Genomic DNA, 19,171 nt, shown 5'->3' on the forward strand with positions numbered 1-19,171 from the left:
CCATGGGTGTTAAATTGTTATGCATCCCGAATAACACAAAAGTCTTTTCTGAGTCCTTGCTACACTGTTACATATCAGAGTACGCTTTTAACTACGTGATAGCTAACGTGATAATGCGTGATAATTCCAAAGTCGAAATAATTCCAATTGAAAATAACAGTTATAGGAGCATCTGTTATCTGTCAATGGAATTAACTGATGACATCCTACGAAACTTCTGAAAATGTTAGTATCTGTAACCTTTACTTGGAGAAGATTCCAACAACTAAACAACAAATCCCCATGTACAAACCTTTCAGGTATAGACTACGCTCAGGTGACTCTGAAGGGATGATTGCTCCCGATTATGAACTGAAAATGAACGATGAAAGATTGTCAGATTGTATTAGTGATATGCATAAATCTAAATGGAAAGAAGAACTGAACTGAATCCCACTTCATTTTATAATATGGAGCTTATATTCTGATTTCGGGGCATTTGTATGACATTCAGCGTACATGTTTAGCAGCTTCAAAAACGTCCTGTGATGTCAGCGGTTCAGGTGCGACTTCCTGTGACGCCAGCTGTTCAGGTCGGAGTCTTTGTGATCCCGATATCGGGGGAACGGTTCCTGCTGAAACAAATATTTGAACTGAATTTCAAAATTTAAAGTCAATAACGTCTCATTAGTTCTTATTTTCATATCAACGACTGCTCTGATATTTCAAATGGAAGTAGAAAGATGATGTGGTTCATTCGACATTTGATCTGCTTTTCCCGACCTTTATTCATTTATTATCTTGTACCTGTGAAACGATGAATGATCTCCCAAGCTGATGCCACCACCCCTTCATGCACCTGAAACAACGATGATTGCATCATAAATATCAGAATATAACCTTCGACTTCATACAGTAGCTGTGTATATTGAATGTATCTCACAATACAAATCATAAATGTGCTCAGTGTTAAGAGCCTTTAAAAACACTTTCTCAGTAACCTTTTTTTCATCAGTGTCTTAGATATATTCTTTTATAAAAGCAGAACATTACCTTCCTGGTGTCTTCCTCTTTTACGGTCAATTGCATATTCCATTTTTGGAGTTCTGAAGAGGAAAATACAAACACATGTTGATTAGAATCTCGTCAAGTCAAATACAATACCATTTTATGAAGGCCACTAAACATGTAATTACAAGAGATTTCCAAAAACGATAAGCAATAATATTAAAACATGAAAGATATAATAACTTAACGTGATGTAAGAATTGCACACATGATCATGTAACTCATTTTCTTTTGCTTTTCGACTGTGAGAAGATACTATCTTTGCTTGTGGGGAATGACACAGGAGTTGCTTTCAAACTAACGTCTTAGGGTGTTGTACACGACGCACGCCGATTGTCAGTGCAGTAGGAACCCATAATATTAAAATAAAGTTGTAATTCATGCGAGGAATATGGTAAATGTTTTCAATTTCCAGTTATATTTTATCTGTATGTAATGAACTCTTAGCAGAACTTTTAGAAGAGACTTCTTAAGATTAGGAAAAGTGCTTTGTATGTTACATTTTTCGAAAAGTCTCGTTACCCTGTAAAGTAGGTTGTTTATCTGGTATGTGATCCACGTTGAGGCTGGGGACAAGTCCACCAAATGTGTCGATGAGTTCCGTGAGAGCTTTCTGACCTTGAAAGGTAAGAAGGATCTTCGTATCTTGTGTGTCATCTTCTGGAAGCCCCCTCTTCAGATTGTCATCGCATTTCGTCTGAAGTACATCTGTGAGAGTAATGAGCTCCTCTCGTCTTGTTAATTCAAGTGTTCTCTGGGTGTAGTCTATCGCAGATACTATTGAAGTATGGACGTTATGTAAGGTGTCAAGTTTCTCTTGAACCAGTCTGTATGGGGACTGTAGACTCACCTGAATGTCCTCCATGAGTTGTCTCTGTCGATGAAGGAACCTTGCAGCAACACTTTTACAGACTTTAGTAGCAACTTGTTCCAGTCTTCTCTGAGTAGTTCCCAGTTCAGTTTGGTGACTTGTGACAGTTTTCATCCTGCTAGTGACATCTTTCAGTTTATGTTGCTGCTTCTTCACCTGCTTCTCCAGCTGACCCTTCGCTACGTCATAGGCCTGATTCAAGTCTTCATTCTTGTGCTTGTTGTGGGCCCCAAGTTCACATACACGACAGACTGCCTTCTTACAGGTGTGGTCATACAGCTGCAGTTTGTTGGCAGGGTGGTCTCTGCAATTATGTTCCTTCAGCCACTGCTTCATGGGGATATTCTTTGACTGGTTGACCTCAGTTACTCTGTGATTTCGATTCCGTTTCGGTTTGTCGTGGAGTTTATGACAGTCAGAGCAGAGCTTGTCATCACATTCGTGACAGTAGACCACAGCCTTTGCATCATGATCCTCATCGATGTAGCTGCATTTCATCTCACCATCAGCGTTGACTTTATAGGCAGCTTCATTCCGTCTGACATGATCTACTGTTGTCTGCTCCATGGTGAAGTCAGGACCACAGGAAGGACAGTGTATGTAGGTCTCTTCCGCCTGTGTAGCTTGGTGATCAAGGCATGGCTTGCAGGCAGAATGAAGGCATGGAAGAAGACGAAGCTGACTCTCATCACAACAGGACTGAGTTGAAAACTGGCACACTGTCTCAGTGGAACCTAACAGCATAAAAATATCACGAAACGAAGTTAGACACATCCACTCAAACTTTTGTTAAAATTATGTTATAATTTGGCAAAAAAACTTTTCGTGACGGGGTTTGGTCACTTTACTCAAAAACTACAGGTACAATCGTTTTTTAATTTAGCATGATGCATTATAATTGCTCTACTCTAGTGAATTTTGAATTTCATGAACTATGATTTTGTAATAAAACAGTTGTCTATATAAGCTATCATTGTGTCAAGACACAATAACATCTTAACTGTCAAGGGTGTAAGGCGACTAATCGGAACAGCCACCTGGCCATGCAAATGTGCTAAATTAGAAAACGATTGTACTTGTAGTTTTTGAGTAAAGTGACAAAACACTGTCACGTAAAGGTTTCTGCCAGATCTCATGCATACATGAAGGATTCTTGGTCTGTCTAATTTACACTCCATGTTGGACTTGCTCTGTATTGTCTATCCTGTCTTGAGACTGTGACCTTGGAACACCCACTAAAGCATCGTATGCCTCCTGTTCTTCCAGCAGGGTCTGAAACGACAGATATCGCTGCATCTCATTTGTCGTTTTATTATTATGCTGTGCATGTAATTGTTCCTCTTTGTTTCAGGTGTTGTCCAGATTAAGACTTACAACACATAGCATTACATCTACCCACCTTCTCCACGTTCTCACATTTTGCTTGAGACTGCTGCAACTCGTCATTTGACTTTGACAATGCTGTCTTCACTGAAACGACAAAGATGCGAGGATTGAACTAGATATCAGTTCTTCACATTCCAGATATTGATTGTCATGTAAATATAGTCGTCATATCTTCCCCAAATATGACAAACAGCAATATAACAGGTATCCCATCGACAATATAAACTATATTATCGAAATGGCTAATAACAATTATGTTAAACATTATTTACTTTATTATATAGACGAAAAAAGGTAAATGTTGAGATCATAGTAAAGGTGACATCACGAGAGTCGGCCAGTGGTAAATCAGTATCCAATATCGTCAGAGATAATGGGTATCGACATACAAACGATTAGGTTTGACATCGTCGTCGATGTATTCTTCTGACAACATATTCCCAGCGAAACAAATCTCTATTCACAAAAGCCAACTCAGTTGGACTGTCATGTGGGTTATCACCGCACTCCATTACTCTAAACATCCCATAAAGATCATGGACAAGAATTGGTTATAGCGTGGTGACATATTCGCTACGTCGCTAACGTTTTTCTGCCAGTGGTGAAAGCCAGGCATTTTCGTATTAAACATTTAAAGTCATTCTAGCACAGGCCTTCTCACAATTCGCGATTGTGACTGGTCATGTCTCTGATTCGCTTAACCTGCGTTTTAGGATTGTGAGTTTCTCTCTGGGAGCACATATTTTGGCTTCTGAGTGCACACACTTCATAAGCTGCGTTCAGATACACTACTTTGATAAGGTAAATATACATGTCAACTACATGTACATCCAGGTAATTATTTTTCATATCTGTTTGTTGGAAATATATATTATTATATATATTATAAATTATATATATAGATATTATATATCAGCTTACGATTTTCAATTTCCCCGTTCTTCTTTTCTATCTCTGTCATGTGTTCATCACCTTCTTTCTTCATTCTTTCCTCCAGTTCAGCGTGATCAATGTTGTTTTGTTCAATTTGTTGCTCAAGTCCTTCTATTGCCTGAAAACAAACATGAAAGCATTGTAAGCAAAAAATGACTTCTTGTAAACAAACCACCTGACATTTTATCAGATTAGACGTCATAATATATAACCTTCAAAGTTGCTGACAGAGTATGTTTAGGAGATAAACCTACTGTGTGGGAAAATCAGAGGTATATAACGAAATTATAATAGCTCTAAATTTCATTTAAAACCGAACGCGTAGCGTGAGGTTTTAAATGAACAATTTAGAGCTATTATCAGAGGTATATAACGAAATTATAATAGCTCTAAATTTCATTTAAAACCGAACGCGTAGCGTGAGGTTTTAAATGAACAATTTAGAGCTATTATAATTTCGTTATATACCTCTGATTTTCCAACACAGTAGGTTTATCTCCATTCTACCATGACAATTTTATGAACAATTTCAGGTGGAGCTCTTTCTTTGGTTACGAGTCAAGACGTGAATCGGCCTCGCATTCCAATCTCAAGTGGCATCGCCCGAAACGGGGTGTTTGGTGGCAAGCCGTCAATGACTAACAAACTCCAGATCCAGTAATAACAAATCACGTTTTGTTTTTTCAATGCATCAGTCACCAATCATTAACTGATAAGTTGGAAAACACATATCAAATAAGTTTTAAAAGCTTGGTCCACACTTGAAAATTCCACCGTAGACCCTTTCCCCACCAGAATAGTGGCAGCAACCTCATGGCCTTGACCTTTTCTCGAAGTCATTGTTTACATTTACGTTGAAATTTGGAAAGATGCGACAGGCGAGCCTCTGACAGTTTGCGCAAGGTTAACCTGATTGTATGACTGAGATAGTCTTTTTAATTTCTAATTACTGGTACTGGTACACAATTTAAGAGTAGGGGCGCTTTTGCTGTAACGAGAAGTCCGTGTTGTACCGATTTTAGATACTGTTGAATTTTGCGCCCTGTCAACTTGACGATTTCACGCACCTCTACGTCTGCGTGCGACAGCTGTGGTGACTCTTACACACTCATTTGTGTACTTTGTGCTCAAATTCGATTCTACGGATATTATTTTCTACATTTGGGAATTTTTTTTGTGACCTAGTGGCTTCAAAGTGTAGTGAATTCAAATTGAATTGGATTCGCTGGCACGTTCGCGAGTCTGTTGACAAAGAGCCAGATTTGTGGTGATATTTCCGAAAGGATGGATCAGGACACGAGGGTGTACCTCTGGCATAAACACGGTAAGGCATACTTTAATAGACTACTTTAGATCAAGCAGTGTAATGGATAAGAGGGATCATGACTAAGCTAAATAACTTTTTCAACGATATTATACATTTAGAAAAAAAATATGTTGGGCTAAACAGAACGGTTTGCAGATTCTGTAATTGTGTTTTACTACCGCTAAATTTGAAACAGTACAAATTTCAAAATATCATTTTGTTTGAATTGATAACCCAACTGTTTATTTATGTGGACGGAAGGCATTAAAATTTCTTCGGCGTTCGATATTAATGCATCCTCCGTTACCGGATCAAGATCAGTGGCGATATCGTTGACGAAAGCTGATAATAAATTTAACACGGAAATTATGTAGCAGTCTATTGCTGGATCTATTCTGACATAACATAGAATCAACGCAAACATATTTGTTTTTGCTGAAATTTTATTCGGAAAGTAGACGATGTTTTGATCTTGTTCGACTGAATATTTGTTTCCATGCTTTCGAAGTACATTTGTATGTATAAACACCTATTGCTGTGATTTACGCAAGTAGTGAGTCGAGCCCGTCATCGCTAAATCCATCTTTAAAGACATATGTGTAATTTCCGACAGTAAACTCGCCGTAGTTTATCGATGCATCGGTAGGTTGTTTGGTGTCAGCCATGTTAGTGGGCTGACAAAAATAGTGCATTACCGTAAACTATGTATGATTGCGCACGGAAAACAGAGACCTGTATAACGTGATTATATACCTCTGAATGACTTTAATTAACCAATCACAATCCAGTGTTTACTGAAGTCATGGTAAAATTTAGGTTTACTACCGTTGGGAAACACTAAACGTGTGTCCAGTCATAATCTTATCAATTATTCGCAAGACAAATGACATTTAAGCCTTATAAGAATGCCAAATTGCAATGTATCATGACAACTTACATCTTTCAAGTCAGTTATCTCTCCATCTTTTTTAGCAAGTTCCTTTTTGTACTGAGCTGCCAGTTTGTCCTTGTTAACATAGACGAGACCTGGGCTACCTGTAAAATAGAATATCCTGTGCTCACAAGGCCGGTTTACATGAGAGCACTAGGATCCAGAGAAGTGCAGTGATGGGTTGCCTACGTCTGGAGTCAATGACATCTCTACCATGGCCAACACAAAGTCAAGACCAGAATCTTACTGGGTATGTTTGGAACATTTCAGGACGTTGTTTACGTCAGAGAGTTACGCTGTACGGGGTCATGCTGATAAGGAACAAGCGCTCGATGGAGTGAAACAGACAGCCTGAAATACAGAAACAGTGTCTGATTCTGTCTGTGACATGGCATTTCAATCAGTCATCCCAGTGTGTAGTGGCTGCACATGATGCTGACATTATGACCTCTTCTGGTAGCTTCAGCCAGCGATTATGAAATACTGCTTGATGCAGCCATTGAGGATGTTGGGCGGGTGCACTTGTGGCCCAGGGCAGGAAACCCGACTGGCATTGTCATTCTGTTGGGGTGGACTGTTGTCGCCTTGACAGAAGATCTTTGACATTTGTATTCTTTGTGTACATAAAGTGAAGCATCGCTAAAAAACCCAGATACAGCCAGCATTTTCAAGACCGTTGATGTGCTTTATCTCATCCTTTGACGATTGCAGGAGTGAGTGAATGAGTGAGTTGGGTTTTACGCCGCTTTTAGCAATATTCCATCAATATCACGTAGGGGGACATCAGAAATGGGCTTCACACATTGTACCCATGTGGTGAATCGAACCCGGGTCTTCGGCGTGACGAGCGAAAGTTTTAACCACTAGGCTATCCCACAGCCCCAACAATGCAGGAAGACAAAAGGAACGGTTGGTATGCATTATAGTCATACGTAGTGAACCGCCTCTCCAAGCAGGTCAGCAACGCCAATTAATGAGCAACCGCCTGTCCCAGGAAACACACTGATCAACAGTGAAGAGGTAATCGTTGGTGGATCGCAGGTCACAAACGGGTTGTTGCATGCAGGATTTCACAAGTATTTATATAGAAAGCAGGCGGCGCGACAAAACACGAAGGGAAATGCTTGTGGATGACACGTTGATGCCCAAATGCTCAAATGTATAGAAGAAGCAGTCAATAATGAAGACGCCATTGTCACCAATCCGCGTGTATTTAGGACAGGGCAGGGGTCATAACAACAGGTCTTAATTTGCAGACTGACAGACCTAAGGTATCCATTTTATGCATATCACATGACACGTATTTTGTCTGTTGCTATTGAACCGACATGAAGAGGAGGGAAAGAACGTGACTGAAATTATTGTGATAACTCTGGATAATCACATATGGATGGTAGCATTTAGCAGAAATAGGCCTTATGTAATGAAGTAAACTACATTAATTTCACAACCATATTAATGCACAAGTGTTAAGTATATATATGTAGTTATCAAATTCCATGCCTTACTTCACTTGATGAGCTAGCAATTCCTTGTCTATGATGCTTAAATGATTAGCAAATATTTGTATGTACATCAAGAAACCCTTAGAAGGATTGCCTACCTTTTTCATTTGAGGTCTTATCGAGTCTCTCCTTGATGAAAGGCTGTGTAGTGTCGAGGACAGCACAGAGCGTCTTGTAACCTTCTACTCCCTTCTTTTTAAGCGTCTCCAACACCAGCTCACATTTCTCTGACCCAGCTTGTCTACACCTATGATAGTCTGCCTGTGTGAAGATACATTTCTCATACAAGGCGTCCAGCACAGGGTCGACCTGAAGGTTCTCCTTCAGAAATGTGTGGTTCTTCTGAAGGACAGCAACGTGGGAAAGGTCCATTCTGTTATGTCAGGTGGTTTGTATGTCTGTAACAGGAAAATCACATGTCGTCAGTAACACATATATGTGGAACATGCAGTGAAGCAACCGATTCAATATTCGTTGAGTTTGAGTGAAATCAAACACACCAGCACCATGTTGGATTGAAACGTTGCCACAGGCTCCATGGAAAGTCTGTCTTCCACATGCACTAAGCTGTTGTGTTTGGGTGTTTGAATACAACATGGTGCTGATGTGTTTCAGCACCCTTGATCTTCGCTGTTTTTGACAATTTTTCATTGCACTCAAACTCAACGAATATTGAATCTGTTGCTTCACTGCATGTTCTAACGTGTCGTTTAAAGTGCCCCTTAAGCACAAAAAAGTTGCGTTTTCTTACAGTATAAATGACCTCACCATGTTTAAGTTTACATTTGACTATCAAATTTTAGGGTGTTCCCATACGTTTTTGGTTGTAGTATACATGACGTGCCCAACTCCCGGAATTGCTCATTTCCAGGGCTCGGGTAAGAGTGTTGCCCAATCCCCGTTAATGGCCGGTGGCTTGCTTAATCTCGCTGATTGGCGATCTAATTCCAGGGAGTGAGCAGTGTTAACGTCTGCTCAATCCTTGGGATTGGATGATAACATACACAAGCTGGTTGAATGTGTTGTTGTACTGTGAACTTTGTCCAATTTTGACAGGGGAAGAACTTTGCCCACCACAATTTTGACAGGGGAAGAACTTTGCCCACAATAATTTTGACAGGGGAAAAGACATTGCCCACCATAATAATACAACATTATATAATCTACTTATGCATTATTTTATTGAACTACGGGAAAGACGTTCGCCCGTATCCCCCCCCCCCCCTTAAATGTCATTCTAGTCAAATCATATCACCTGAATATATTCCTCATCTGATAAGGATGAATTTTAAAATGTTTCTTTAAATGTATCTGAACATACTGAAAGACATATCTAACTTCTAAAATTGCTACTCAAAGAATTTGTTTCTCATCGTTAAAATTTAGGGGGGATACGGGCTGAAGTCTCACCGAACTACACATATGTTATAGCACATTGGTAGAGTGAAAAATGAATAGGGTTTATTGAACTACACAGAAACAGCATACAATATAGCACATTGATAGAGTACAACTTGAATAGCACTTTAACACTGTTAGCATATTCTAATACACCTAACCAATTTAGTTCAGTCTCATAGTGGCACCAGCAATCAGGTAAGTATTAACTGTAATTAGAAAAAGAAATACAAAGCAGCCGAGAAGCTTGGGTGAGATGCAATTCATGTTTGATCTCTTTTAACACAACATAACCTGAGCAGGGTATTACGGTGGGTGAGAAGAAAGGTAAGTATTTATGTTTGATCTCTTTTAACACAACATAACCTGGGCAGGGTATTACGGTGGGTGAGAAGAAAGGTAAGCATTAGTATTTGATCTCTTGTAACACAATATAACCTGGGCAGGGTATTAAGGTGGGCGAGAAGAAAGGTAAGTATTAATGTTTGATTTCTTGTAACACAACATAACCTGGGCAGGGTATTACGGTGGTCGAGAAGTAAGGTAAGTATTTATGTTTGATCTCTTGTAACACAACATAACCTGGGCAGGGTATTACGGTGGGCGAGAAGAAAGATAAGTATTAATGTTTGATCTCTTGTAACACAACATAACCTGAGCAGGGTATTACGGTGGGCGAGAAGAAAAGTGAGTATTAATGTTTGATCTCTTGTAACACAACATAACCTGGGCAGGGTATTACGGTGGGCGAGAAGAAAGATATGCATTAATGTTTGATCTCTTGTAACACAACATAACCTGAGCAGGGTATTACGGTGGGCGAGAAGAAATTTAAGTATTAATGTTTGATCTCTTGTAACACAACATAACCTGGGCAGGGTATTACGGTGGGCGAGAAGAAAGGTAAGCATTAATGTTTGATCTCTTGTTAGACAACATAACCTGGGCAGGGTATTAAGGTGGGTGAGAAGAAAGGTAAGTATTAATGTTTGATCTCTTGTAACACAACATAACCTGGGCAGGGTATTACGGTGGGTGAGAAGAAAGGTAAGTATTAATATTTGATCTCTTGTAACACAACATAACCTGGGCAGGGTATTAAGATGGGTGAGAAGAAATGTAAGTATTAATGTTTGATCTCTTGTAACACAACATAACCTGGGCAGGGTATTACGGTGGGCGAGAAGAAAGATAAGTATTAATGTTTGATCTCTTGTAACACAACATAACCTGAGCAGGGTATTACGGTGGGCGAGAAGAAATGTAAGTATTAATGTTTGATCTCTTGTAACACAACATAACCTGGGCAGGGTATTACGGTGGGCGAGAAGAAAGGTAAGCATTAATGTTTGATCTCTTGTAAGACAACATAACCTGGGCAGGGTATTACGGTGGGTGAGAAGAAAGGTAAGTATAAATGTTTGATCTCTTGTAACACAACATAACCTGGGCAGGGTTTTACGGTGGGCGAGAAGAGAGATAAGTATTAATGTTTGATCTCTTGTAACACAACATAACCTGAGCAGGGTATTACGGTGGGTGAGAAGAAATGTAAGTATTAATGTTTGATCTCTTGTAACACAACATAACCTGGGCAGGGTATTACGGTGGGCGAGAAGAAAGGTAAGCATTAATGTTTGATCTCTTGTAAGACAACATAACCTGGGCAGGGTATTAAGGTGGGTGAGAAGAAAGGTAAGTATTAATGTTTGATCTCTTGTAACACAACATAACCTGGGCAGGGTATTACGGTGGGTGAGAAGAAATGTAAGTATTAATATTTGATCTTTTGTAACACAACATAACCTGGGCAGGGTATTAAGGTGGGTGAGAAGAAATGTAAGTATTAATGTTTGATCTCTTGTAACACAACATAACCTGGGCAGGGTATTACGGTGGGTGAGAAGAAAGGTAAGTATAAATGTTTGATCTCTTGTAACACAACATAACCTGGGCAGGGTTTTAAAGTGGGCGAGAAGAAAGGTAAATATTAATATTTGATCTCTTGTAACACAACATAACCTGTACAGGGTTTTAAAGTGGGCGAGAAAAAAGGTAAGTATAAATGTTTGATCTGGTATAAAACAATATACCCTAAGCAGTGTGATTAGTTAGGTGAGTATTAAGGTTGACAAAACTTTATGTTGTGGGCAAAGGTCCTCCCATGTACAAATTGTGGCGGGCTAAGCTCCTGTTGGGAAGGATAAAATATATATAAGCAATAATATTTAATTTATATTTGCGATAAACCAGCAAACTTTGCTCAGCACAATTGAGGCTCGGGTTCAATTCCCTACATGGGTACATTGTGTTTGCCGGACGCTTTTTTCAAAATAAACAGTCGACAAAACTTCACTGATGTGCGTTAATCCCTTACACAATAGGGGATTAACTTATGGTCTTAATGAGACTAACAAAGTACAAACTATAACTTCATCTCGACTTTTTGTATCTCAGCAATATGATATATTTTCTCTTCATGATAAAATTCATAAATAGACACTTGGTAACTGAGGACATAAATAAATATACATACATTATATTTTAATAAATATACATGAATATACATAAATTATTCCAACACAGGGACATTAACCAGGTCTGAGACAAGATCCCCAATTGCCTCATAGGTGTACGCCCAATTCAAGAGATTCACCTTCAACACTGCAATACGATCATCAATGGCTCGATACAACCTGTCTTACAACATTTCCAATGAACTCGGTCCCTTTTCGTGGTCATACCCCTAAACGTGTGACCTAGATAGATAAGGTGTCTACCTCCCCTTGAATGTGGAAAGAACTGAATGTTAACTTGTGCTTTTGGCATTTTGCAATGAGGGAACCATTTCTACATTCTTTATATACAGGCACAATATAGTCCGCGTTCACTCAAATCAGTTACCAGAAATCGAGTTCATTCAAAACAAATTGGTGCCTTGGAATTTTTGAGTTCGAACTCAGCTTGCCAAACGCTCACATCCCCAAAAAGAGACGATCGGTGACAATTACCCCTCCCATTACAATTCCTTGTATCTATAGAGATTACTTAACGAGTGTCTGTCAGATACCATTTATCTTACGAACGTATTTAACGAGCGAAAGCGAGTTAAATACGTTTTGAAACAACGAGTTGTAAGATAAATGGTATCTGACAGACACGAGTACAGTAATCTGTTTCTATCACACCATACAATCGCACCATTTTATGGTCGAATAGATTTAATTTTCATATTTTCTCATCGTAGTTGCGCAATAATACACAATGCAACGTTTATGAATGAGTGACGTCACTTGGCTTCCTAATCACTACTCATTCCCAAGGTGACCCTCCACAGAAGAGGTTTCTGCCACATCTTGTCGTCATCAAGGCGATAATGGCAATGCAAACTAAATAACATCACAGAAAATTGATTAAACACTCTGTAACGATAATGTTACAATGTAAATGTAGATGATTTTAATTCTTGCGAGCATAAAATATTTGAACGTGTGACGTCATCATTATCGTCATCGGAAGATAGTTTGGATATCTCTGCACATTGGGGACTTGTACTTGTGTACCAGTTTACGTTCAATGTTCTCCTATCGACTGGAGCCAAAATTATTGAGTGTGTGTAATTACTTGTAGCCTGACATTGCTGAGGTTACGTTCACTATGAATGGGGGACTACCCTTCTTCGCCACAGCCTTCCCGTTATCCCGAGCCACAAACTGCCACTTGGAATATTACAGAATTTACGGAGTTGTCAGTATGAAATGTGAGTTGATAACATCATATAATGTTATTAAGCCATGAACTTTGCATTATCATGCGTCGGAGGAATATCTAAGCAATGACTTATGTTGAACATTGATCAACCGTTCACTGTGCATGTTCGATGGAATCGAAAGGACGTGTGTCGCAACTTGCACTCATGAACCCTTGCAAACGCTTTATGTTGTACACTGTTTCAACGAGATTTTGGTTCTCATTGTCATGAATCACATAGGAGCTGGAAGTGGATCTTTATTGAAAGAATCATCGTGTGTTTCAGTGAAACATGTCATCTTCGTCATCAGAGAAACCACGGGGCAAATCGATCTCACAATGGACTCAAGTCATCCTGTCGGATATTTTTGTAAGACAATGCATGACACTTGTTGCATCTCTCCAGTAAAATTACCAATGTTGTACATTTGGAATATTCGAAGGGAATCGCAGCCTGTATCTCTAACGGCCACATAGTTGTTTACGCGGGTATCACTGACTGCATGTTCAAGCCACTTTGAAGCCATAACTAGAATCAAAAGTTTTAATAAACGAATTAAAAAACAAACATTCGTGTTATATTTATTCTTATTCTTATTGTGTTTTATTGTATAAATACCTGTTTATGTTGCAATAGAGAAAATAACAGGTAGGTGTTAAGGTGTTTGTCACGAGTAACAGGTTTCCGTTCGACTGAAGCACGAGTAACTTACCAATGAATTGTAGTAAGGGAAGTAGTCCGCCATAATCTGACCCTGGGTCATCACCATGGAGTAGCAAATCACGGGATTAGAAATCGATCTCACACATATGTGTGATACCAGTTTTCTCACATGGGTTTCTCACTCACGGGTGTGTAAGACACATGGGCAGAGTAATTGTGTTCTGTCTGTGAATACATCCATGGCTTAGTTCTTGAAGAGGTCAAACATGCCCTACAATACTAGGAGTCCAGAGGAGCACTAATAACTAATTTCAAGGATACCTATAGGAGTAATGATTTAGCGTAGTGTACTGCACACTGAGATTTAATAACTATTTATATTACCCATATGGTGAAACATAACCAGTGTCATATATATCATATGTGCACATATCACCTTTGCCTAGCAACCACTGTTTCTGTATTTCGACGTATATGACGTCATCAAACAACTTAACGTGAGGCCAATGAAGAGGGCTGTCACACTTGCCTACAGTGTTTTACTGCACAAATGTACATCAATAAATTAGATAATAAAGAAGTTATTACACTCGAGCAAGTATGCCATATGACTTATACGAAACTCGTGCAAATCAGGAACTTTCACGCTCGTTTCGTATAAATCATATGACACACCTGCTCGTGTAATAATCTCTATTCATTTTCCTCAATTTGACAACTTTGGTAACAGATAGAACATTATATTTGTGTCCATACAATATTATGTTTACGACCCCCGTGCCTAAATATCGGTATATCGCTCGAGAAATATCAACATTTAGGCACTCGTGTCGTAAACATAGTATGACATGGGCACATATATAATATCCTCCATTTATATCAGATATTTGTTTGCACGGAACACAACATATACAACTAAAGAAAATCCTTTCACAAAGTTGTACATTTCAGCTAACATCAGTGGTGTGCAAATTACGTTGGTAAAACTGCATGTTTTCTGTAAAATTATGTCTTGACAACAAGAAAACACAAATAACCGCAGACAGTTTCCTTCAACATTATATTAATGGATATAGGCTCGGCAAGTCTCGCGAGGCGCTACTTCCGGTACTAAGCTGGTTCCCGGCGATACGCGAGACGGGTCCTAGCTTACTTCCGGTAAAAGATTTCCGGTGACAAGCGTATATTCAAGAACCAGTTCTGGTTCCAAATTGCGCCACCTCCAAATATGACTTTACTAGACCGAACCAAGTGTACGTTGTTTGTCACCGGTCTCCCAACCAATTGCTTTAAAGGACATACCGGAGTTATGTACACCACACTATGTCATCACTGGTCATCTGATAATCTTTTCTTACCATAGAGACAGAAAAACGATTGAACCACGAAATACTGACTTGTGGCACATGCGCAAACTGCACATGTAAGAAATCCAGGGTTTGCTTCTGGAGATGCTCCCCAGGGAGTGTTTGTCAGACTCTTTCCAGTTAGTAGGTTCGTGGTCTGCATATCTTTTCCGTGCCTATTCATTACGTTTGTACAGGACGCACATATCTGTATCGCCCTGCCCTGGAGCTTGGGATATGGCACAAGAGGACACCACCACACAGTCAGCATGCTTCACAGCAGTGAACTCCACATGTAAGCTGTATGTACAACAACGTATAGTTCATGGCGCATCATTACACAGAGGGAACAGTCCTAAGCAAATTACTTAACTCTAGCTTAACCAATTAACAAAAATAAATGAGAAAATAAATAGTCAACCGAGTCCCACCTGATCTATGTTTGTCGTGTGCGGCAGGTTCACTCAGTTGAATCGTTCTTCAGGCTAGTTGATTTCTCAAGAATGGGAGATCAGGCCTTCTGGTCCTCTGTGTCCAGCCAGAATGGGAGACGGTGTTTGTCGGTAAGGCCTTCTGGTCCTCTGTGTCCAGCAAGAATGGGAGACGGTGTTTGTCGGTAATGTCTTCAGGTCCTCTGAGTCCAGCCAGAATGAAATATCCTGTTTGAAGGTGAACTCTTAATACATGCCACGTGACAGCGCATTACATTTCTGGGAAATATACCGCCTCCGTGCAGCCAGACATGCTTTACAGTTTGCAGTTGTTATCAGTTGTATAAGGGAGTAGGTCAGCGTAATCAATATGAAATGCAGTTTGCTAGTGTATCAAGTCTTCATGTGCGAAATACTGACGTTGACAACGCCGAGAGCCTTATGCTTAAGTTTTGCGTTCACCATGCGAGAAACCGACTTTTAATGCTTGTGTTTTGCTTTCTCCATGTCTGAGACTCTGACTTTGACCCTACCGTGAGCCCAATGATTGGGTTTAGTGCAGTTTTCCTATGTGAAACACTTACTATGACAACACCTATAGCCTAAAGCTTGTTGGGTCTGTTCTTCCTGTGTGAAACACTTACTTTGACAACACCTATAGCCTAAAGCTTGTTGTGTCTGTTCTTCCTGTGTGAAACACTTACTTTGACAACACCTATAGCCTAAAGCTTGCTGTGTCTGTTCTTCCTGTCTGAAACACTTACTGTGACAACACCTATAGCCTAAAGCTTGTTGTGTCTGTTCTTCCTGTCTGAAACACTTACTTTGACAACACCCATAGCCTAAAGCTTGTTGTGTCTGTTCTTCCTGTCTGAAACACTTACTTTGACAACACCTATAACCTAAAGCTTTTTGGGTCTGTTCTTCCTGTCTGAAACACTTACTTTGACAACACCTATAGCCTAAAGCTTGTTGTGTCTGTTCTTCCTGTCTGAAACACTCACTTTGACAACACCTATAGCCTAAAGCTTGTTGGGTCTGTTCTTCTTGTGTGAAACACCTACTTTGACAACACCTATAGCCTAAAGCTTGTTGTGTCTGTTCTTCCTGTCTGAAACACTTACTGTGACAACACCTATAGCCTAAAGCTTGTTGTGTCTGTTCTTCCTGTCTGAAACACCTACTTTGACAACACCTATAGCCTAAAGCTTGTTGTGTCTGTTCTTCCTGTCTGAAACACTTACTTTGACAACACCTATAGCCTAAAGCTTGTTGGGTCTGTTCTTCCTGTCTGAAACACTTAGTTTGACAACACCTATAGCCTAAAGCTTCTTGTGTCTGTTCTTCCTGTCTGAAACACTTACTTTGACAACACTTATAGCCTAAAGCTTGTTGGGTCTGTTCTTCCTGTATGACAACACCTATAGCCTAAAGCTTGCTGTGTTTGTTCTTCCTGTCTGATACACTTACTTTGACAACACTTATAGCCTAAAGCTTGTTGGATCTGTTCTTCCTGTATGACAACATCCATAGCCTAAAGCTTGTTGTGTCTGTTCTTCCTGTCTGATACACTTACTTTGACAACACCTATAGCCTAAAGCTTCTTGTGTCTGTTCTTCCTGTATGACAACACCTATAGCCTAAAGCTTGTTGTGTTTGTTCTTCCTGTCTGAAACACTTACTTTGACAACACCTATAGCCTAAAGCTTCTTGTGTCTGTTCTTCCTGTATGACAACATCCATAGCCTAAAGCTTTTTGTGTCTCTTCTTCCTGCATGACAACACCTATAGCCTAAAGCTTCTTGTGTCTGTTCTTCCTGTATGACAACACCTATAGCCTAAAGCTTGTTGTGTCTGTTCTTCCTGTCTGAAACACTTACTATAACAACACCTATAGCCTAAAGCTTGCTGTGTCTGTTCTTCCTGTCTGAAACACTTACCTTGGCAACATCTATAGCCTAAAGCTTGTTCTGTCTGTTCTTCCTGTGTGAAACACTTACCTCGGCAACATCTATAGCCTAAAGCTTGTTGGATCTGTTCTTCCTGTGTGAAACACTTACTATGACAACATCTATAGCCTAAAGCTTGTTCTGTCTGTTCTTCCTGTGTGAAACACTTACCTCGGCAACATCTATAGCCTAAAGCTTGTTGGATCTGTTCTTCCTGTGTGAAACACTTACCTTGGCAACATCTATAGCCTAAAGCTTGTTGGGTCTGTTCTTCCTGTGTGAAACAATTACCTTGGCAACATCTATAGCCTAAAGCTTGTTGTGTCTCTTCTTGCGTGAAACACTTACTATGACAACACCTATAGCCTAAAGCCTGTTTTGTCCAGTATTCTTGTCTGAAACACTTACAATGTACTTTAACAGCACCTATAGCCTAAAGCCTGTTTTGTCCAGTCTTCCTGTGTGAAGCAATAACTATGACAACACCTATATAGTCCTGAATAAAACACTTATTTTGACAATACCGATAAACTGTGCTTGTGTTTTGCAGTCTTCATGTGTGTATATCTGACATTGCCAACACCGACAGCCTTATTTTTTGCAGTCTCCATGCTTGACACACTGACGTTGACGTGGCAAGGTGTTCTTAACATCTGATATCGTCATCCCATCTACTATCTCCCGTATACAATGGTAGTCACTATCGTATTATGGCCAGCATACATTCACAACCGAGAAAGGTTCGCACATTGATATCAGCAATATAGTCATGGTGGTTGTGAGAGGAATGAAGGGAGTGGATATAATGCTGCGTTGTTATTCATGTTCACTTATATCACAGTATGCTAGGTCAGTGTGGAAGGAAGGACAGCCAGGTCTTACATAGTTTTGTGAAACCCATAGGCTTGTCTATACTGGTGACAAACTGAGTATCATAATATTGGATTCAAACCTACGATTAACGGAATTATAGCATCACAGATTATATGGTTGTACGACGCCAATCAACATAAATGCACAGCCTGATGTGGTACGACACAAAGTTATGTCATAATAACCTGCTATTTGTGAGTGAGCTGATAAGATAATAAGATATGTACACACTGTAGCCTGGCAATGCCACATAACCTGCGAAGTAATAGATAAAGAACGAGTGTCAGAACACTATCAAGATCTTAACCTATTGCTACAGGAACAAACAGTGAAACGAAGCTGATAACGTTCTCTCAGGAGTTCTTTATCTATCTTGACGTACAGGCAAGTAATTCAGTTGCACGAACCTGACACTGTCGATTGACTCATCACAGACACCATATTACATTCAATGCAGATTGCACGATTATACGATTATATATTATATATATATACATTACACACACACACACACACACACACACACACACACACACACACACACATACATATATGCCAGTATGTTTGTGAATCAAGCACTGCTCACTTGTGTCATTTCAATGCCAGGGATGTCAAGTATCATGAAGTACGAGAGTGTCATGCCAGTATACGTTACTGTACGTTATCAGCCTGTATATTTCAGTGTACGTTATCAGCCTGTATACTTAACTGTACGTTATCAGCCTGTATACTTTAACTTCTTTGAGTGGCATTTTAGAAGTTGGGAAGTACAATATAGAAC

At 39.6% G+C, this 19,171-nt stretch overlaps 1 protein-coding gene and 1 long non-coding RNA gene across 6 annotated transcripts in view; one reads left to right on the forward strand and one right to left on the reverse strand.

Moving 5' to 3' along the window:
• LOC124280998 (transcription intermediary factor 1-beta-like) overlaps positions 1-15,898 on the reverse strand; it is a 64,254-nt gene extending 48,356 nt beyond the window's left edge. Inside the window, exons 1-5 of one of the 5 annotated variants that reach the window (XM_046717008.1) lie at positions 15,569-15,898; positions 8,078-8,377; positions 6,481-6,578; positions 4,226-4,355; positions 3,318-3,388 (exon numbers count right to left, since the gene is read on the reverse strand). In XM_046717008.1, coding sequence (XP_046572964.1) covers positions 3,318-3,388; positions 4,226-4,355; positions 6,481-6,578; positions 8,078-8,351 — 573 coding nt within the window. In that variant the 5' untranslated portion in view covers positions 8,352-8,377; positions 15,569-15,898. Of the gene's footprint in view, positions 1-1,032; positions 1,086-1,569; positions 2,870-3,317; positions 3,389-4,225; positions 4,356-6,480; positions 6,579-8,077; positions 8,378-15,568 lie in introns of those variants that run through there. The other 4 variants (XM_046717006.1, XM_046717004.1, XM_046717007.1 and 1 more) reach the window with 4 other exon arrangements.
• LOC124281001 lies at positions 499-19,035 on the forward strand. The gene is made up of 4 exons (XR_006899814.1): positions 499-572; positions 4,428-4,434; positions 9,547-9,550; positions 19,025-19,035. It is a non-coding gene; the product is annotated as an uncharacterized LOC124281001 (long non-coding RNA).
• The last annotated feature ends 136 nt before the right edge of the window (positions 19,036-19,171 follow it).

The sequence above is a fragment of the Haliotis rubra genome, unplaced genomic scaffold (assembly GCF_003918875.1).
Source record: "Haliotis rubra isolate DU_JTF1 unplaced genomic scaffold, ASM391887v1 Scf278, whole genome shotgun sequence".
NCBI lineage: Eukaryota > Metazoa > Mollusca > Gastropoda > Lepetellida > Haliotidae > Haliotis > Haliotis rubra.